The 23253-nt window shown below is 33.8% G+C and overlaps 1 protein-coding gene across 3 annotated transcripts in view; it reads right to left on the bottom strand.

Moving 5' to 3' along the window:
* The window catches only part of LOC117166888 (ecdysone receptor), a 731730-nt gene that overhangs the window by 455851 nt on the left and 252626 nt on the right, over positions 1–23253 (bottom strand). For all 3 annotated transcript variants that reach the window (XM_033351320.1, XM_033351322.1, XM_033351321.1), the window contains exon 2: positions 14005–15017. In XM_033351320.1, coding sequence (XP_033207211.1) covers positions 14005–14410 — 406 coding nt within the window. In that variant the 5' untranslated portion in view covers positions 14411–15017. The remainder of the gene's footprint in view (positions 1–14004; positions 15018–23253) is intronic.

The following is a 23253-nucleotide window of genomic DNA, read 5'->3' as shown; positions in this document are numbered from 1 at the left end:
TTCTGTAATCAATTGCAAATTCCTTGGCATCTTTTAAAACTTCCTTAAATATTTTAAATCCTTACAAATCTTGAAATTTTTTAAAACTGAAGATTGAAATTCATAAAACTTCATGCTTTAGAAACTTTGGGCTTTACAAAATTCTGATCATAAAATGTCAGAAATTTGAAGTTTTTGAATTTTCCTACTTAGTTTAGTGAGAATGGAATTGACAGGACCTCCTTCATATTACTATTGATCTAAACAATTTCAAGGGAAAAATAAAAGTTGGCCTTTTTTGTAAAATACATTTTTCAGTTTTTCTGAAAATCAACGTTGTTTTGGCAGTTTGAAGAAACTTTCAACTTACTCTAAAGAATTGGAGAGATACAAGTTTTTGAAAAAACAAATTTGTAATGTTTTTCCCAATTCGCTTTAGTTCATGAAAAAACTAATTGATAAAAAACCAAAAAGTATTTATCTCATATTTTGAATTGGAAAATAATATTTTACGTCTGTTAAACTAAATAATAAAACACCTAATTTTTAAAATATTTGTCTAGTTAAAAATTTCTAAGGATGATATTGTCCACCATCAGAAAAAATATTTACAATATTTACAAATTATGAGCTTATAAACAAGAAAAAAATGCAACAAAATTTCAAAAGATTTGTAAGGATTTTAAATATTTGAGGATGTTTTAAAAGATGGCTAAGAATTTCCAATTTACTTTTACAATTTACAGGAATTTCAAAGAATTAAAAAATGTTTAGAAGGCTTATTTTTAAAAATTCCAAAGTAATTTAGAAATCCTAAAAAAAAGTCCGAGACATTTCAAAAGATTTTGAAGGTTTCAAAATACTCTCAAGTATTTAAAAAGTTTCCAAGGATTTTTCATTCATTACAGTAATTTAATATGATATTTTGAAGGATTTGAAATTTTTCAGGGAATTTTCAAAATTTCAAAGAATTTTCAAAAGCTTAAAAAAATGTCAAGAAATTTCAAAAGATTTTTAATGTTTGTGAATGCTTTAAAAGATGTCAAGTAATTTTCAATTTATTTTTATAATTTCAGGGATTTTCAAAGAATTTAACAATTTTAGCAGAGTTATTCAAAAAATTCCAAAGGACTTTAGAAACCTTTAAAAGGTGTGAAGGTGTTTGAAAAGATTTTGAAGGTTTCAAAATACTTGAGAGTATTTAAAAATGTTCCAAAGAATTTGTAATTGATTACAGCAATTTAATATGAGATTTTATAGGATTTGAAATATTTCAGGGTATTTTAAAATTTTTACGGAATTTTCAAGAGCTTTAAAAAAATTCAAGAGATTTCAACAGATTTTTAAGGGTTTTGAATATTTGAGGATGTTTAAGAAGATTTCACTGAATTTTAAATTCATTTTTAAAAATTAAAAGAATTTCAAAGAATTTTAATAATTATATCAAGGTTGTTTAAAAAAACTCCAAATTACCTTAAAAATCTTTAAAAAATGTCAAGATTTTTCAAAAGATTTTGAAGGTTTCGAAATATTTGAGAGTATTTTAAAAGATTTTAAGGAATTTTCAATTTATTAGAGTAATTTAAAATGAGATTTAAAAGGATTTGATACATCTTAGGACATTTTACTAGATCCTAAGGAATTTTCAATTGATTTCAATTATTTAGTATGTGATTTTAAAGGATTTAAAATATTTTAAGGTATTTTTAAAATTTGCAAGAAATTTTCAAGAGCTTTGCAAAATTTCAAGAGATTTTAAAGGATTTTAAATATTTTAGGATGTTTTAAAACATTTCAAGGAATTTTCAATTAATTTCAATCATTTAAAGCACTTTCAAAGAATTCCAACTATTTTTTTCAATTTTTCTGGTTGAAAGTGCAACTACTTTGTTAAAAATGTAGTTTTTTTTTGTTTTTTTTTTGACAATTTATCAAATTAGTTTAAAAATTTCTTTTCTGAAAATTTAACTATTTTGCAGATTTTTTTTGTTTGTTTGGTTTAAAAATTAATTTCTTTTAACTACAAGAAAATTCATCTTCTTATTCAAATTTTTTTTCAGAAAACTAATTGTTTTAGTTAAAAGTTTAACTATTTCTATTAAAAGTTAGTCAACTATTAATTAAAATTAATGTTATATTTTATAATTGTAGTATTAACATTAATAATATATATAGTATTAATAATATTCATACTATATACACCTGAAAAACATAGCCTCAAAATCGACTTATGCATGAAATGAAGAATCACGCTGTTTCGCGTGATTTTTCATTTCATGCATGAGTCGATTTTGAGGCTATGTTTTTCGAGTGCTAAGAGCTAAGTGTTCCGAAGCCTTCAGATCGGCAGTCATCCTACAGCAGGGAACCGAACTCGAATCGTGCATTTTTGGCTTACCCACGAAGTCACAGCGGTAATCATGCACCTTCTGTTTTGCGGCTCCCAAACGGTAGGTATGGTGGGGGTAAATTTCAGGCTCGATCTGGCAGCTCTGTCACTAGCATATTTTACACAAGTGTAGGAATAAATTTAGGCAAAAAAATAAAATATCGTTTTTTCCACCGGACACACGGGGTGACCCCCTTAAAGAAATAAAGCATTTCTCATCGAAGGTCATACATTCGGAATTATTAAAGTTGTATTCCAGTATGGAGTGTCGAGCGTGAAAGTCGGATAATAGACCCGTGCAGTAATCGCTCGATTTCAAACGTAATACCGATCTGGCCCTGATTGGTAGAACTCTGTGGCCCATACCTGGGCCCGACCGGGCCAGACCGGTTTCATACTAAAACACCATCTCCATGCGCTCGCAGAACTAGTGCTGCTTGATTTTCTCTAATAGTGCAGTGAAATTTGTATACATACTACTCGTTTATAATATTCTAGCAATGATTAAAAATGCATAAGGCGAGTAAGCTACGTGTTTGGAGGCACCAAACACCAGACAGTAGATCTCGAAACCCGTGCGAGGAAGATGAGAGTAAGTAATTACACACTGCGGACGCATTGAAACCTAACCTCAAATAAATTAATAATTAATTAAATTGTTTTAGGTAAAATTAGTATATTTACCATTAGATGAGTCAAATATTATTATATAATGAATATGATTAAGTTCTTTTGTTTATAATCATTATTTAAGAACTCAAGGTTCTTCGATTTAATGTAGGGTTAGAATTTTCAAATCTATTGACAAGAAATGAATTGCAGTATGCACACAATTGTAATGTTTTTAGATTATGAGAATAAAATATGTGATACAATCGATTATGTTAGTGAGACTTTGATTCTGTATCAATAATAAATTCATTAAAGAAATACATTAAGGATAAATTTTCATAACATGAATTTCAGAATCATGTAGCACAATGAAAATGCAAAATGCAAATTGTGTATGAATTCCAACAAGAGCTAGTTACTCAACTGCACATGCGTCGCATTCGGCATTTAATTGGTTTCGCGCGAAGTTTAAAATGCTAAACATAGTTTTTTTTCTTTTTTATTACAAACAATAACATTTCAACTTATAAAAACGTTCATGAGGTCGAAATTAATTAATAATAATCAAAATGAATTAAATGCATGCTCTGAAAATAATACTTAAAACAACCAGAAATATTTAATTCAAAAATTTTTATTCTTGTTTAAAAGTTGTTTGGTCTATATTTCTTCTTAACAGACTTAAAAAAATAAAACGATCTAATAAATGATAGCTCAATTTTTTGGCAAAAATATTATCTACAACCACCTTCTCGAATTTTTCAAGAAGCAATGCAATTGACAAAAATTGAATTTATTTATAGTAAAATGTCAATAAATCGTAAATCATAGGTTATTTCCCGATGATTTTCTTTGGAAGCATTCGAAAATGTCAAGTTGTAGGGAATCTTTTTGAGAAAAACTTTTTCTAATTTGTTAAGAAGTTTTATAGACAAAATTTTTTTTCAAGAAATTAAAATTGTTATTTAAAATATTTCTGATCATCCATTTTTTCATAAAAAAAACAAACCTTTTCCTTTCGAGTTTACTAAATGTACATCCATTTTTTCATAAAAAAACAAACCTTTTCCTTTCGAGTTTACTAAAAATGTACGTCACTATCTGGAACATAATATACAGACGTGTTTAGATGTGTTGATTTTATTGATCTTAATGCATTGTTTGTCTATAAGGCAGCATTTAGTTTATTTAGGGTTTCATAATTATTCTTTGCAGGATTTCTTCAAATCAATGCCCTATACTGGATTAGTCTATTTCTAGACGTGTCACATTTAATAATGGCATTGCACAAAATTCAGAGTTTCGAGATCCTTCAGATAAGCCTCCATTGATAGTGAGAATGGTAGCGAGTAATTTTTTACTCTTCGGGTAAAATCTTGATTTAAAATTAAAATCTACAAAAAGTGAACACGTAAACTCCTAAGTTTATCGATCATAGATACAGTAAAACTATTCTGTTGCGCCCTTTTTGGGTGGAAACAAACCTGTTAGAGCCCGCTCTGCTTTTGTTTGTTCGCGTCTGAGCGCTCGCCTGAGTGATAACTGCAGACCCCGTGCGCCCTGCGCAGCTCCTGTTACATCTACCTGCGGCGCGGAGTCAATTCTCGAAATGCATATAGAAGGGAGGGCTATTGAAGGGTATCACTGTAATTATTTCGATTTACGCATCTTTACTATTACTTTCAATAACAGCTGTAAATATCCAGATCTATTTAACAATATATTTGCTATTTTATACGTAAGATACGCAATGATGAAGTAAAATAAATAAATTCAGTCACAGATGTTCTACTGTCTACTTTATCTTTTACGTACGTTCTTTTTCGACCGAAATAAGTGTACTATATTCTACTATAGATGAATGACAAAATGGTATATTATAAAGAACAATTTGTGTATTTTTTTAGCGCGATTACTCTTAATATACGCACAAAATATGTGCCCGAATAAACAAGGTGGGGTTTTCCAGAAAATATATTTATTTCAAGTTTTCAAAATGTGAAGAAAAAAATAATAAAGATTGTTAATTTTCCGGTGGATTTCCAAAGAAAACGACGATTTTTATTAGAATCAAACAGACAAGAATAAATGTCTTAATTAGGTCAATAGTTATTGATTTTTTTGTGCAAATCTGAAAAATACTTGTCGCCTTATTTCTGTTAAAAAACAATTTCGTCCCGAAAAATGATGCGACTTCAAGTGTAAAACCCTGCCTGATATGAAATGGATTCGGTCATATATATATATATATTTTTAAATATTTGCAATGTTTTGAAATAAGTATATGCATTAAATTTAAAAAATTGCACGTACATATATTTTAATTATTTAGCAAATTTTATGACACACTCTTATTTTTATATTATTATTTACATTTTCTGAAATTATTAAAATTTGAAAAAGTTATTGATAAATCAAATTTCCAAAAATTTAAATTGAAATTAAAAAATATATATAAAGGCAAAGATATAATTTCAATGTTTTTGCAAATAAGTAATATAAATTGATTATTCCTTTAAGGTTATGCAGTTAGGTAATTTTCAGAATTATATGCAAATTTTTTTCCCTGTAATTAGTTTAAATCTTATTAATAAATCAAATTTTCAGAATATCGCAAACTTCAGAATCTTGATCGAACGGAAATTAGGAACTCTCACATCCAATTTAATTTTAACGCATTCAGAAATAAAAACAAAAAAGAAAACATTTTACATCCTCTTAGGCGCTTGCGTTTAATTCAACTCAAACAGGAATATCCTGATCAAAATTTCTCTGGTAGGGATTTCCTTACTACGTCCATTTTAAAATTCATTGCGACACAGCTTCCAACTGCCTCCCCAATTCACCTATGCAAACGTTCGGTGAATATGATTTCTATTTTTCTGACATTACATTTGTTGTTGGATTTCAAGTTTTTTTACGCCCGGGACTGACAAATACAACATTTTTTTGTCGGAGAAGGTTGAATTTTAATTTTTTCAATTAAGTAACATAAACTGATTCTTTGCTTTTAAGTTATGCAAATAAATTTGGCTATCATCTGTGTGATCAAAGCATATTTATTTTTGAAATTAAATTTGCTCTTAGAACAGATGTTTTCCTTCGCTCCGTTGGGAATCGAATCACAGAAATTCTGATTGCCGGTCGGGTGCGATCGAAAGAAGAATCCTTTTTCAGAAATACACGCACTATATTGCCAGGTGCTACAAGTCAAATTTTTCAAGAAATGTGTATTATCAAATGAGAATAACAGAATTTTTAATGTTTTTTCAGACTAGATCGAGCTGTGGATTAAACAGTTTTTCAATTAAATTTATTTTCTGAAAAAATATCTTCTCTTCACTTCTCTGGGAATCGAACCACAAAACTTCCGATTGCCGGTCGAGTGCTTTTCCCTGAAGCTACTATAGAGATCGAAAGAAGAAGCCTTTTTCAGAAATACCTATATATTATATCAAGCCATAATTGAGTATTGTATAAATTTTTGTACCTTGGTACTGTTAGCTTTAAATAACTCTGGCAGCACGATACATATTTACATTCTAATCAGAGAAGGTATTAGATTTGTGCAAAATATTATACAATAATATTATTACAATACAATAATATTATTATATTATATGTAAATATCTAACAGATGTTTTCTGGCCCCGAGGAATCCTAAAGTATGTTTAAAAATAATCTGCGCTATCCTTTGTCTATGTTTGCGTTTCCGTTGACGAATGCTTTGTGTTACATATAAAGTGCACTGGGTAGTTCGGTAGTAAGTAAATTATTCTTGTAAGTAAAGTATTCTTTGTGTTTTGACGATTAATATTCATATTATGTTAAAATTAATATTATTAATTAAATATATAATATCCACTATCTTTTTCCCCGGAATCTAGCACTTCACGATGCGCTTGAACTGTTTGAACATGAAGATTCAACGAAATATATTGTAATATATGGTTCCTTCCAATGCCAACGTGAGTTCTCATGAAGATTCCGACAATGAGGATGCAGAAGAAACAGTTGCCAATCTTTCGAGTCAGAAACTTTTGAATGAAGTGGAAGTAGTTTTTCAAACTTTAGAAAGTTACAGCAAGAGCTGTTGCCAAGCTGCACACAAAAAACTGAAATCGGGTCAAATATCACAGAAGGCTTGGCCTGCAAGAGAAGGAAAACGCAAAAGGGTGGCATCCTGTTAACCTACAACCAGAAAACTTGACTGCGGTAGAAAATTATAAAACATGGGTCTCTAAGAGGAGGAAAAATCAAGAGCGGGGTTCCCCTTTTCAGATAAAGATAGTTCAAGCCATGGAGGGGATTCGTCATCTAACTCTGACAAAGAACGTATCCCGCCAAAAACCACTGCGAAGAAAAAACGGACACGGGGTCAAAAAAAAAAACAGTTACTCCTGCTAACACCTGAGAAAGAACAGTTGTATTGCATTAAACCAATACGCCAAGCTTAAAAACTGTAAGAATTCTGAAATGTATGAGGATGTGATACGTATATTTATCGCTATCCTTCTGATGGTAGGGTGCAAGACATGATATCTAAAGACAAGCGAAAAGTATCTAGTCGACTTTGACATTTACCAAGGAAAAAGTCCTGAAGAAAATGAATATTACAACGAGAAATGCGGAAAATGTGTGGCACCACTTGTTCACATGCTGGACCGTTTGCCGGATGATATAACGCCACTTCCTCAGATGTTTTATTTTGATCTTTTTACTGGCATAAACCTTATAAAATAACTGGAATCTGGTAGGTACAGAGATACAGGGACCATGAGAGAAAACCTTGTACCCAAGTCGCAAGAAATATTCTGTCAAACCTGTGGCCAGGATCAAGAAAGAAGCAAGAGGATCTTTTGATTAAACAACGTCAAACGATGATGTTAAAATTTACCGTTCGGTTGATAATTCTGTTGTAACAGTAGGTTCCACTGTACACGGTATCGTAACGGTTACAAATGCAACACGTTACTCACAGCAACGTAAAAAAATAATTAAAGTTCCACGACCTAATCTCTTCAGTTAGTACAACAAGAATTCCGTAATAAGAAGTGGTAGTGGACAATTTTTATTTGGTTGGTAGATGCTAGTGTTTGTAAAGCTTGGATTTCAGCAAGTAGCAATGGTGACAATGTCAGGCAACTCCCCTTCAGGAGAACCATAGTGCAAACTTACCTGAAGCATTATGGAGTCGCTCCAAAGACACGACGGGTGAGACCAATTAAGGTCTTGCATAGAGTGGCTATGGGCATAAGGCATGCCAACACGGGTCACTATGTAGTATGGATTCCCAACCAGAAGCATCGACAATATGCTTAGGAAAATTGTACTTCCAGTACCCACACGGAATGTCTAAAATGCGATGTTGGCTTGTGCGTTCGTTTTTTCTTGAATTCCACGCTTAACATAAACAGTAAGATGTAATTCGTAGGCTCTTGTGTTTTACTCCCGTCAGCAATTTTATTTTATGATTATATACTCTAATGATCGATGATTGCAAATAAGAATAATTTAAAAAAAAGTCACGTTACGCATATAATATTAAGTACAAATATATCATACGACTAACCTAAGTGGAGTGGGACGATGGTCGTGGGGGCTAAAGCGTAGGCTTTGGACCCACTCCTTCGGCTTGCGGGTTCGATTCCCGCCTCGCACTCTGGAAGAGTCTCGGTGGCCCATGCGGTGAACACTAGCCTAGCAAGGGAGTTGTTCATCTCCGGAGAGTCGTGGGACCGGTACCTCTAGAGAAAAAGGTTTTCTCTAAGTACTTAAGGCTGTTGCTCTTGGTGGTTCGGAACCCACCTTAAACTGTAGGTCCCCCTTCCACCACCAAGTAAGTGTGTGGAGGGTGTGTAAAGGAATAAAGAAGGTGTAAGAAAAATGTAAACCCTTAGGGGACATATTAGAAGCTTCCACTGACTAACCTAAGTGTTCAAGCGTTATTCTCATAAGTGTTCTCAGATAAAAACCAAAAAATTTCAAGCAGACACTCGGTTATCGTTTTTATCAAAACGTGAAAGAGTATCGCATTGCACAAAAAAGCTTCACCGCATTTAAACCACAGCTTGGTAATCAATAATAGTTTTAGTACACAATGATTATCATGAAAAACTGATATAGAGGGTTAAGTGTCTGTGATGTTGTGAAATAAGTATCTGAATTTCAATTTTCAAAATTAAATGACATATAAGTTTTAATTTTGATATGCATTTAGTTTAAATAGTGTACAATTTCATTATTAAATTAAATTTTCAGATAAGAAAGTACAAATTTAAAAAATATATAAAAGAAAATTTTTTTTTATTTTCTATGAAAATAATAGTTCGTTTTATTTAATTAAGTTAACATGCATTTATTAATTACTTTAAGATAATGTAAATAAATAATGGATATAATTTGTATAAAAAGTTGTATAAAAGGTTTGCAGAGGTACTGCCGCAACTGTGAATAGCTCGAGTCAAAAATGTTTGAAAAAGAATCGGAAAAAGAAATATTACGACAAAATAGAAGCTTCTTTAAAAAAAGATTAAGTTGAATAAATTTCTAATAGTTTAAATGCAACTTCTATGAGCAATAATGATTTTTAATAGCGAATAACGAGCAGAATTTTTCATTAGATTTGAATATTTTATATTTTATTTCCGAAATCTGACTAACTTTTTTATATATTGTTAAATTAGATAAACAAAAACTGTTCAGGTTTTTTAAAAAAATAGCTAAGTTATTTCTAATCTTGGGACCGTTCTTAACCTTTTTAGAAAAAGGTGGTTTAATATTACAAACTTTTTGGAAAAATAAAAAATTAATTTCACTGATAAAGTGCAAGAAAAAGTATTGCATCAGTTTTTTATTTTCTCGTACAGTGCCTAAACAGTGTACGCCCTAAGCCAGAATTAAGACTCAATTAGGGCTTCTTTAATGCCATGTGACGAGAGGGTCACGTGACCAAACCTGGGCCTTAATTTTTCTTTCCCAACCTACGTTTAAACGAAATGAGGTATCGCTCTGAAAGTTTCGAATATGAATGAGGAGGTAATAAAGTCCATGTCTCTGCTTTGTTCCGGTGGAAGTTTTGAAAAAAAAATTTCGAAGAAAATACAAATGGAAGTTGGATAGCATGCAGAAATGTGTCTCTGGTCCTAAATAATTAGAATTGTGAAAAAAGTTTTTTTTTATTACTATTTTGAATCAATACCGACCATGCTGTAAACCACTGGAAGCAATTTTCAAACTTGTCAATGGGCTAGTTATGAGGTTTATACTATTTATCAAAGTGGGACAAAACAACAAAAATGACTCACGAACATTAAGCACAAATAATGCAAAAACTAATGGTTGCACTTGAAATGCAAATAAACTAATTTGTTCTGACATACGTATCAGCTGTGTCAAAGCAGCAATATGGCAGCGAGTAGACAACTTTGAACTTCTACGGGTCTGTGGGTAAAACAGATTGCATGATTACCGACAGAGAAAGCTAGAAGTCAAACTCTGCTGTAAAGTCTAAATGGGTCCGTCGATATTCATTATTTTCATAAATAAACTTTTGTCTTCCCCTAAGTCTTTGCAAGGTCACAAACGATCCTTTAATATTTATTAACATTTCCCGAAAAGAATTTCCGCGTTATTTAAACTTTTATTTTTCAATATGGGTGAAAAATATTGATCTTATGGTTGACTTGATCAGCTGTTATACTCGACAAATGGGTTTAATATCCAAAAGCCTAATTTTGGACTCTGAATTGAAAAGACAGCAGAGCCAAAATTTGGTTTTTGGGTATTAAATGAGCCCTAAGTAAGCCCTTAATTCCGGCATGGGGCATACAATATTCGGATACGGTCGGAGAAAATCAAACACTGCTCATATACTTCATTCTCTGTTTAATGTTGTATTCCCTTACGGGGTGATTTTAGAGGGTTGCCTGTGGTTTTTGAAAAGGGTTCGATGTCTTCAGATGTCTAGAAAACATTTCAAAATGTTGCAATACATTTTCTTGTACTTTATCAGTACTTTTCGGCAAGGGATTATTTTCCCACGTTAAGGGATGGTTCTGGAAAATTGTTTTTGGATGCGTTGGAGATCCTAAAATGAGCCTTCAATTCTGATGTGGTCACTCTTATGATTAGTGCATATTGAACGAACGTGTTATTTACATAAATAGCACGAGAATTCTGGATCAATCTGAAAAATCTCTATCCCATCCACACACTACTCCTTTCCCCTGCCGAGTGAGTCACGCCTACCCCGAAAGGGAAATAGCTTAATGGTGTAATAATAATAATAATAATATTATTCAGGTAAGTTTTTTGTAATAGGGATTCTTTTGTAAAAATTTCGCCGCGAGTCATGCAAGAGCCTTAAATGAACCCTTCATTCCGGAAGAAAAGTTCATATACAAAATATTTCTACCATGGTACTGCTAGGTTTAAATAACGCTGGCAGTACGATACATATTTACATTCTCATCAGAGAAGGTATTAGATTTGTGCAAAATTTGACCCCTCAAGTTTTTGTCAGATGTCCACGTTTCGAGACCCCCTGAATCTGAAAAACAGGTTTTTACGAATGTTTCAGCTTGTCTGTATGTATGTCTGTCTAGCTGTCTTTGAGCACGATAACTTTTGAAAAAAATCATTCTATTAGATTGGCCTTTGGTACACTCAGCTTAAAAAAATGTTGGAAAATCAAAAATTACATTTCTTCATTCATCTGTTTTACAGTTTTTTAAAGATTCTGAATTCTGTAAATAACGTACAGCCCACAAATATTCACCGATTTGGGCAAAAAAATTTGAAAAAAAGCTAATAAGATAGAGTTATTGAGTCTGATTTTTGTTTTAGGTTTTCAATTTTTTTATAAATAAACAAATATGGCGAAAAATGGCTATTTTTCCTACTTGAAGTTCCCGGTGCTTGTCAATAACAGAAAAATGGTTCAAATCGGTTTAGTTGCATAGAGTTCTATTAGTTAAGGATATTCCAATATTAGACAAATTACACACAAATTTTTATAAACAAATTATTTCTGAACAAAGTTTTTTCTACGATTTTCCATAAATATACGTTTTTCAGGTTATATTGCAAGAGAGTTGAATGGAAACAATATTATATAAAAAACCTTCTCTTATGATTATAATTGTTTATATTATAAACAAAGTTAAGGTACAAATGCAATAATCAGGCATTTTTCGACAGAAATATTCTTTGTTTTAGATGCACATTTTTGTTAATTAGGAAATTTGTGACAATTTTAGCAAAATTCATCATTTGTTGATTTATGTTATGATTTTCAAACAAATTTAATAAACAAATGCATTATTCGGACATTTGTCGTCAGCAAAATTAGGGGTTTTAAATGCCAGTCTTTTCGGTCCGGAACTTCAGGACATTTCATCAACATTCATAATAAGTTGATAAATTTTATGCTTTCTGCAAACAAATTTAATCAAAAATTTGTCTACAGAAAAACTCGTTTTTTCTAAGTCAACTTTTTTTGATTCGGAAGTTCATGATAACTTCAGCAAAATTCATAATCTTTGATCAATTTTATGATTTTTTGAAACAAATACATTCATGATGAGTTGATAAATTGCATGATTTTAAAAATTAAATTTAACAAAGAAATGCATTATTCGGGCATCTGTGGACGGAACAATTCGTTTTTTTCGATGTCAGCATTTGTTAATTTAATTTGTTTGAAGAAATCATAAAATATATCAACTTATTGTGAATGTTGCTGAAATTCTAATAAAGTTCCCAAATGATAAGATTGGTACTAAAAAACCCGAATTTTTCTGCCGACAAATGCCCGTATAATGTATTTTTTTATTGAATTTGTTTTTGAAAAATCATAAGATTAATCAACAATTATGAATTTTGCTAAAATTATCATAAAGTTCCTCATTTATAAAAATGCACATTGAAAACAATGAGTTTTTCTGCCGAAAAATGTATGCTTACTGCATTTGTTCATTACATTTGTTTATAATATAAAGAATTATAATCTAAAAAAAATTATTTTTTAATATTATATAATCTCCATTCAAATTTCTTGCAATATAACTAGAAAAACGTATAATTATAGAAAAACATAGAAAACATTTTTTCAACAAATAACTTGTTTATATAAAATTTTGTTGTTTAATATATAATATTGGAACATCTTTAGCTAATATTACTTTATGAAAATTAGGCGATTTTAACACTTTTCCTGCTATTGACGAGCACCGGGAACGTCAAATAGATAAAATGGCTATTTTTTCGTCATATTTGTTTATTTATAAAAAATTGAAAACCTGACAAAAAAATCAGACTCGAGAACTCGCTTAGAAATCTTAACAGCTTTTTTTCAATTTTGTTGTGTTCAGATCGCTTAATATTTGTGGGCTGTACGTTATTTTGAATAAAAAATGTCATTTTTTCCCATTGTGGGCCGGCAATATGAAAATGGGATCACAAGAACTCCCATCTAACACAACACTGCTGAAGGTTGGTTGAACTTCTCAGCATAAAACACTAACCAGCTATACCTCTTCGATTTAATTTAGAAGTTAAAATAGGTGAGGCTGGTGTGTAGACCGTATGTGTTATGTTTAAATCGTAAAAGTAAAATTGGAAATGAGCAATTTCAGTGAACAAAAAAGAAGTCACTATCACCAAGTTACTGTTTTCGATGTTTTGACCTTTAGTTTAAAGAAATCTGTGCACAAGTGTAAGGAACATATGAATAATGAGCGCGGAGCGCAAAGTAAGTTCATTATCAAACGTGGAGCGCGAGACAAATATATTATCGAGCGCCAAGCCCGAGAACCAACAGTCGCGCGCCCTAGGCGCACTCAACTCGCGAGCTGCGCGCGTAGCGCCTTACGTGAAAATTTGGATTTTGGGTATTAAATGAGCCCTTAAGTATGGCATAGGGCATGCGCTGTTTGGACAAAGTGGCACTACCAGCTTTACCCACCTAATAAAGAACGAGGAAGAAACTAGAAAACACAGAATATAAATTAAATTAACCTCACCTATTTTACCATTGGGACTGTAAGGGTCATAGCTGCCAGAGCTCATTGGACTCGCGTAACCATTGTTGTTTGGTACTTGTGGGGGTGCTTGCTGCTGACTCTGTCCGAGAGGAGTGGAATGGGCGAGGGGAGGTTGCTGCTGCTGCTGTTGCTGACTAAGTTGTTGCTGAGGAGTGGTGTAAATGAGGTGCTGCGTGGACATTGGGTTTTGAGGGGAACTAGGGCTGTTGGGCGTTAGCCAGTCATCGGGCCTTGGTCGCTTATTACTGTTAGCTATCCCAGCAAATAGTCCACTTCCGGTACCTACAGGGCCACTCACCGCGGAAACCGTCGTCGAGGTTCCAGCGAGATGCTCTGGGGACTCGGCCTTCACCAGGCCTGAGCCAGGCTCTTCCGAGGTGTCCATGCTAGACCCTGTTTGAGCGGCTAGCCTGGAAGCGGGGGCCAGCACGACTGCCCCCGCCCCCGATGCCTCATCGTAACGCACCGCGACGTTGCCGCTCACTAAACTAGCCACCGTGACACTCGGTTCACCCGATCGAGCACTGCTCGTAGAACCTGACCTGATCTACTGTCAATCACTGACTTCGCCGACACTAACACAAAATTTGTATTTTCTTCTTAGTGCTTCTGTAAGCTCCTGGGTCACACACTCATACACAGGGTCTATGAAAAATAGTTTTCCTTCAAGATCTCCCTAAAATTTCTGAAAATCGCTCTTTGCACTGGAAATTGGTTAGTTTGTGGTTTGTGCTGCTGATGTTTACAGTTTAATAAAAGGGAGTTGATTAGTAACGCTGTGTGTTGCTATCACGGCTGATGGTCTAGAACGCTTTTATCGTTTCTTCGTAGTGAGTTTTGTTCCTTTTTTCATTATGCGAGGTGTAATCACTGATAAATAATAAACGGTTACTCTTTGTTCCTCAAGGATTTTGAAGAATTTGAATCTCTGCTGTCGCTGCTTTTGTTGCATGCTGGGCTACTACCGTATCTCTGGTCGTCCCCTGAGTTACCTGTAATGGAGAAAAATGTATGTGAATTTTTTTGTGGCACTATGATACTTAAGGGTATTACAGTGTTTTTTCAGATTAGTTAGTTCTTATTTGTTACGTTGAACTGACAATGTTTTATATGTGAAACCATTATCACATTCTTTAGGCTCTATTATAATCTCAGAAAAATGTAAAACATCCTTCTGTGCTATTTCCGATTTCTTTGAGAATTTCAGTTAATAAATATGGATATAAATGATGAAGCCTAAAAAACCTTCTCAGAGCGGCTACAAAGTGATTTTTATACTGAAAGTAGATATAGCCGATATTGGTCGGACGACATTCGACACAACTTACCAGATAACATTTGTTCTATTGATGCTTTCGAATTTATTATTCGTATATTAATATTTTGTATTATATATGTATGTATATTAATATTTGTGAAAAAGTAATGATAAATATTTTTGGAAACTCTCATATATTTAAAATAATATGTAACTGTTATCTTAGAACGATACTTATTTACTTTAAACAAAAATTATTACTGTTATATAATAGAGCAAAAATGTTGAAATTAGTTAAAATACATACTATTTTAGTACATTTTGATTGATTCGCATATTTTATTTGTATGGAAAAATTAGTTAAAATAAACGAAACAAACAAGTAGTAGGGGCATACTTTTATAATAAATTTCAGGAATAATATTTTTGAACCAAGAACTGCTATCCATATTATCCGTCATGTTTTAGAAACATTGAATTTTAATCTTTAAAATCAAACAGTTTTTTTTAAATGCGTAGCATGATTGTTTTTCTTTCTTAGCTTAAAATAACCGGGTGATACCCACGAAACGCATACAAAAGAGAAGCTGAATGTGCAAACACTTTTGGGTTGAACTTAATCGAGACTATCCGCATTGTTTTACTACCCCTAATACTGCTATATTTTCATTTTACAATGGGACAAAAAAACTATTAATGCTTCAAGTATAATTATGAATTGGGTTAAGGCAGGTAAGCAATTGGCACGTTCTGGCCTTCCTCACGCTGGAAAGCTGTATACCCGATTCGAAATTTAGGCCTTACTTTGAAGCCGTAACTCCTACCTTAGTAGGGGATGGAAGCTATAAAGTAGGTTCTAAATAAGCAGCGATTTCAATGTAATTTAGACCCTACTTTGACGCTAAAAGTATCCGAAATCGGCCGTTTTTCCACGATTAGCGTCAAAGTAGAGTCTGCATTTAAGGCAAATTAGACTCTATTTTAAAAGTCCAACTACAACTGTAGAACTTCTGGCAACAAAGCAGGTTCTCTATAATCTCACACCAATATGGATGAATAAAAATAAGTTTTTTCATTTATCAGAAAAATAAAATAATATCTTTGATATAAATATCAAGGATGTTCGGAATTATTTTTAGACACATTGTTTATATTATATTGACGCTAAATCATATTGCACTCGAAAATCCGCAAGTACTAAGAAACGAACCCGAGATCGCACGCACGCATTGAGTATTTACGGAACACCTAACGCCCAAACCAATTCAGCTAACGGAACGCTTTTCCAACGTTTCGTGGGGACGGTAAAGCACCTCTATGATTAGTAAAAAAAATTGTTGGTCACATCACTACCCATTTCCAACTACTCGTTAAATATGATCATTACGATATATCGTGAAAGACCCATATTTGAGACATCATAGTAACAAAAGTAACAATAATTTTACATTTTTGCCTCATTAAATCGCTTCATTTTTCGTTGAAATGAAAGATTCTAATAGTTTGTTGCGAAACAAATTTTCTTTCTACCCAAAACAGAGGTTACAGGTAAGGCCCCTATTCTGGAATCTAACCCATAGTTTAATTTGATTCTGTGTTATTTATTACTTAAGTGAATACAAAGTCAAACTTGCTGATTTCAATAAAAATATTTTTTTATCTCTTTATTAAGCAAAGATTTTAAAAAAACGTTCAACCTTATCGGGGTGTATTTACGAAAAACGCATGTCTCCAATTAATTTGAAACACCATATACCTATGTATTTTCACGGGCTGATCACGAATATGATAGTGAAAAAGACGCAAACTCGATTTTCATGGTAAAAATCACGAAATTTCTTCAACAAATCATGGTGTTTGTGTTTATCTCAGTGAATAATAAAATGTAAAAAAAGCTTCTAGCAAAAGTTTAATATCTACTAAAAATAAACCGTTTATACATTATGTTTTTTTTCTGAAAAACGAATATTTTTTCGTGAATAGTAGGAATTAATGTTGGCCACATTCCTAAACCTTTCCAATATCTCGTGTGGAGAATTTGCGACTGTGGCTTCGTGGGAGGAAGGCACCTTGTGACTGGCTATAAAAATAAATAAGGTCACATATCTAGCCCTTTACAGTGTCTCGAGGGGGGGGGGGGAAGGCAAACCTGTGACTGTTTACAGAAATAATGTAGGTCCCATATTTTGCTCTTTAACAACGTCGCGTCGGGGTGAAAAGTCACCCCTGTTACTCATCACGAAAAGAATATATAGATCACACCCCTAACTCTTTCAAAAGTTTAGGGGGCGGCACCCCTTTGATTGGTCACAGAAATAAATTAGGTCTACACAATGTCGTGTATTTCTGATATATTGGCTGTCTCCCTCCCACCAATGTCCGCTCTTAAAAGTTTTGCTTCTCTTAACCATTCTACGAGCGCGTATTCAAGCCTTCCCGGAATTTTCCACAACATTTAGGTCCATTTTCTTGAAAACTGTTAGTCCTAAAGTAAAAATGTATCGCACGCGAAATATGTATATTTAAAAAATCGAAAACTTATTATTATTATTAATGTAATGTTGTCACAGGCTAAAGATGGTTACTGCCCAACATGTCGAGGCCATTTTTGGTTAGGATTAGATTTTTATTCTGATTATTTAATACGGGACTATCCCGGTATATATCATCAGTCAGGGACGCATTTTTATAATGGAATCAAGTGATCTGATGACAGCAGTGTGCCCCGACATATTGAACAGCGCCTGGCTTTTACCCCATCATTGACGGACTGGGTTGCAGTCAAGTAAACGATGGGGGGAATACAGCTTAAAGTGGGTTTCGAACAATCAGAACCTCGGTAAAGGTACATAGAAAAATTTCCAGAGGTTCCGGCTCAGGGATCGAACCCCGGAACTCTGAGGTGAAGTCCGAGCGTCTAACCAACTGAGCCATTACACCATTACACCATTAAGCCATCTCCCTTTCGGGGTACGCGCGTCTAACTCGGTCGAGAAGGGAGTAATGTGTGAAAGGGATATACAATTTTTAGATTGATCCAGAATTCTCGTGTTATTTATTTAAATAACACGTTCGTTCCGCAACACTGCTCCGACCCAGGTTGCTGATCAATCTCTCTAGCAATCACCTCAAGTAAAGATCCACACAAAGTCGTCATGTGAGGTCCCCACTTGGGAGCATTAGTATCCAAGGTCTTTTGTTTCAGGCTTCATTTACTCTACTGATACTCTTTTTATTAACTATTTTCCGCCATACTTTTCTGTCTTCGCATACTTCTCTAGCTTCTTTTACGTCTATGCATTTTTTCATGCAGGCATTCGTGTTTCTCTGACTTCTTATGTCTCTTCTAACTAGGATCTCATTCACACATTCTAACTGTTCTTTACGCGGTCTGCCTCTCGGCACGCTGCCACTTAATTTACCTTGATACACTTGTATCATTAGTCGTTCAATTGGCATTCTCCCAACATGCCCGAACCATCTTTAACGATTTCTTTCCCATGTGCCTACTAGCGTCTCTTTTGCACCACACTCTTTGAGAATTACCTCGTTACTCACTTTGTCCATCAGAGTTTTTCCGCATATTATGCGTAAGAATCTCATGTCAATCGCCCATGCTATTCATGCTTGTATTCAGTTTATTCAACATTCTTTGCAAGTCTTCGATTGACTCTGCCATAACAACCTTATCATCTGAGAACGCTAACCCACGTACCCTTACTGTTTCGAGATCCACACCTTCTTCGTCGAACAGAGCTATTTTTAAACACCTTTCCATGAATAATATAGATATCCATAAAGACGTAACGCATCCTTGTCCAACTCCTTGAATAATATCGAAACAGTCACACAAATTCCAATTTACCTTTACACTCGATTTGCTACCCGTATATATTATTTTTATAGTTTGTAGGAGCCATCCATTAACTCCGTACTCTTTCAGGGCTTCTCAAAGTTTACTTCTATCTACCTTATCAAAATCGTTTTCTAGGTCAACAAATGCATAGAAAACTTTTTTTTCCTACTCGAAAACTTTTTTCAGTGATTTGCCTTAAGCTAAATATTTGATCTGGACATGACCTTCCTGGCATAAACCCACTTTGGGCTTTCCAACTCTTTGCTTCTGTTCTTTTCATTACCCTACGAATAAGCATTTTTGAGTATCTTTTACTTACGGTACTTAATAAGCTAATCCCTCTGCAATTATTGCAGTCACTTTTATCTTCCTTTCTTTTGTATATTGGTACGTTAATTGTTTTTTTTTCAATCGTCTGGGACGTCTCCCATCTCGAAACATTAATTTATCAATTCGCACTGTCTATGTGGTATGTACTCGCCACCGTGTTTAAGCATTTCAGCGTTAATACGCAGATTCGTATGAACCTGTTTTTCGGGTTCAGGCGGTCTCAAGCCGCGGACATTTGATATATATTTTCTTCTGTTGTTTTCATTACCATACAAATAAGTATTTTTGAGTATATTTTACTCACGGTACTTAATAAGTTAATTTACTTTCTAAATAAACCATTTAAAGAGTTAAATTTGATAAATATTTACGCACTTTTAAATAAACAGGAAAACTTTACAATAATAAAAAAGTTCAATTTTTGAATTTTCAACTAAATGCACAGATAAAATAATTTATTAATGAAATAAATAAATGAATATATATATATATATATATATGTGTGTGTGTGTGTGTGTTTGTGTGTATGGGTGTGTGTTTATTGATTTTTTATTTATTTAAGACCTAAATCTTGAAGAGGAAAAATTATAATTTTTAATGTAAATTGCTGCTATTATATCTGTGAGAGTATAATTTATTCTGGATATATTGTTCAGCCTTCTTTAAGAAATTCAAGAATTATCAAAGGGCTGAAATGTTATACCGAATTCTTAGTGTATGATCAGATTGTCACGGAACAATACGGAAGCCAAATGGCACACGTTGTTACTGAGAGGCAAAGATAAGATGGGAAGAAAGGTATTTAAATAAAATAAAAATTCTGATCACGAGTTCGAAGTCGTCAACGCGTCCGGTTCTCAATGCGTGGGACTGAGACCTGTTTTCTTTCCAGGCCACTCCTCTTAAATTATCCCACCTTTTTTCATTTACGATTTTCACAATGATAATAAAATAGTCCTAATTATAGTTGGTCGTACAAATATTGCTTACTTGTATTTATTGTTCATTGAGTTAAAATCAAATTTCTACCATCTGATTTTTTCTCAACGATTTGTTTCCTTTCCTAAAATTGCCATAATTCGTTCTTTTGATTCTTTTAAAAATACTCTCTAAAGCAAAATCAGTAAAATTTCACTGGCTAGAAATAGGTCACTGACAATTAGTGAAAGGTTACTTATTGATTCAGTACTTTAATATCAAGAGTGGACTTTCATGTACGCACCCGTTAATCTTAAGTAGTTCCTATACGAGTTAGAGTATATTTTTCCCGCAGTTAATTCAACAGACTTACAGCCCGAAATAAAAAAAAAATTTCATTCGGAAATTCTTTTTGCTATTGAAGTAAAAGATTAACAATAACGCTTAACTTAAAAATTTAGAGATTATGCTTTACATGATTTACTCTGGAATATATGTAAAGCTCAGAGCTCAAAAAAATCAGAATACAAGCCAGTCGGGACCACGATGTATCCTGGTGACTTTTTATTCTACTCTTTTTCTTCTTGCAGTCTTGTCATCTGCCACGTGTAATAGACATCCGTTTTATTGTAATTTTCTAATCTTCCTTAATGACTAAAATCGATAAGAAAATGAAATAATTATAGTAATAACTTCTTATAGAATTTCTAAAAATTTTAAAACAATATATACTATATACTACTGTATATACTATATAATAACTACTATAGTAACTATATACACTATACAGTGAGGACGTTTTCATACCACATATATAAGATACAATATGTTTATTTGGAAGACGTATATCGACTCCTCAATTTCATATGTACCCGTGCAGAAATCGTCAAGTTTCTTCCCGGTTTCAGACTTGGGCCAGGCTGGGGGCCCCTGGCATGGGCCTAGCTTGAATATTGCAATAGCTCGGGCTTAGGCACGACTACTGTAAAAGATCCTAAAATGGACAACAGATGGCGTACAACTATTCTCTTTTTTTACTTATTACTTTCAAGTTTCAAGTCTCAAACTTTACAAAGTGGCAATCATTGAAATTAAATTTATAAAAATGCTTAAAATAAAAAGCACTCCAAAGAATCTAAGGACCAAATTTGGACCACAATGAGTAAACAAAAACAAACAATTTTCAGACAAAAATAAAAAAGTAAATAAAAAAAAATTGTCTGAAAATTTGTTGTTTTTGTTTATTCATTGTGATCCAAATTTGGTCGTTGGATTCTTGTATCTAACATGAGTTTGCATCAATTCGATTATTGGACGTTAAATAAGATTTTTAATTTGGATTTTAATCTAATTTAAATTTCTTACATTTTAATATTTTCACATTAATATTGCACATTACTTCTGACTCAAAAGCTGGGCGATCAAGCCTGTCCCTGGTCAGATTTAGCGTTTTATTTAAGGACGACTCAGGCTAGATCACCAAGGGTTTCTCTTGAATATTGTTACAAAAATAAATAGGCAGTCGCGGACAATTGTCCAGGGGTGGTCCCGAAGGAATTAACCCCCAAGCGGAGGTGTGAAAACCGTGCCGAAAGCTGAATGGTACCTGGGTGAGGTGTCTAGAACGGTGACTCGGGGATACCGGGCGACCTCTCAGAGTACGCAGCATTATCCTTGCATGCGGGGCTCTACAAGGATGGACGAACCTCTTTCCCTAGCTTCTCGCGGGAACAACAATGACAACACCAAACATAGTTGTAGTAAGTGCGGTTCAAAGCAACACAACGCACAGGGCTCCCGACAATGGGTCGGCCAACAATGCCGACCAGTCTAGAGCTGGGGGAGCCAATCAAAATGGATTCAATGCGATGGATCGGCGGAATCTCAGGACCTTTAGGTGGACGGAGCAACTAAATCACGACTTACTAGAGTGCTACGATACGAGTGTTGACCCTGAACGGGGTTACATGGCACGGCTGCATGGTCTGTGGTGCGAGAAACACCCGGAGCTATCGCACTTTTCGCAGCAACACCTGCGAAACCATGCAGAACTACTTCGTAAAAGAGGCTATGTATGCGGAACGCCTACACTACCACAGCTAGAACAAGCCGGCAACAGAGAAGGAGAGGCGACACTAAGGCCAACCGCGGGCAGGCATCCAATAGAGGAAGAGCGATGCTTTATGACCGGGAGAAACATTCACACCAAGGTTTCTCTCAAGCCTAAAGATCTGGCTGAAATGACTGATGAGCTTCGTGGACATTTTTCCGAAGAATCTGACCTTTGGGCTATCAATTATTGTGTGTATAATGCAGCGACATCTGGTAGGAATTTCGCCGCCAAGGTTCGAAAGTTCGCGCGCGAACTCCAGACCCGTTATTACACACTTAACAAGTCAAAGCAGCTAACCATCAGGCAGCATATTGATGAGAGAATACGGATACTATCTGATGCTAAGAGAAGTCTAGAGCGGACGGACAGGCGGGTCAGAGAAAATCAATAGTTTCTCTATGGGCCATCTCGACTCTTCCAAGACCCTCCAGTTACTGTCGACCATCCGCCCAAACCTGAGGAGGTCGAAGTATTTTGGTGAAAAGTCTATGAAGTGCAGCATTGACTGGACGAAGACTCAGAAAATATAAATAGCTTCAAGAAGCTATGTGATGCCCTCATAACACCTGATCAAGAATGCCCACCCATCACTACGGAGGAGGTGAAAAAATTATTAAGAGGGATGAAGAACTATTCCGCACCGGGACCAGATTGTACGAGGGTAGTTCAATAAGTCCTTAGAATGAAGTATAAAAACAATTTTTTTGGGGTAAATTTTTTTTTATTTTTCAACATAATCTCCTTGGAGCTCTA

This window comes from Belonocnema kinseyi, chromosome 2, assembly GCF_010883055.1.
Source record: "Belonocnema kinseyi isolate 2016_QV_RU_SX_M_011 chromosome 2, B_treatae_v1, whole genome shotgun sequence".
NCBI lineage: Eukaryota > Metazoa > Arthropoda > Insecta > Hymenoptera > Cynipidae > Belonocnema > Belonocnema kinseyi.
Note: the sequence above shows the minus strand (reverse complement) of the source record. Positions and strands in the feature narration are given on the sequence as shown.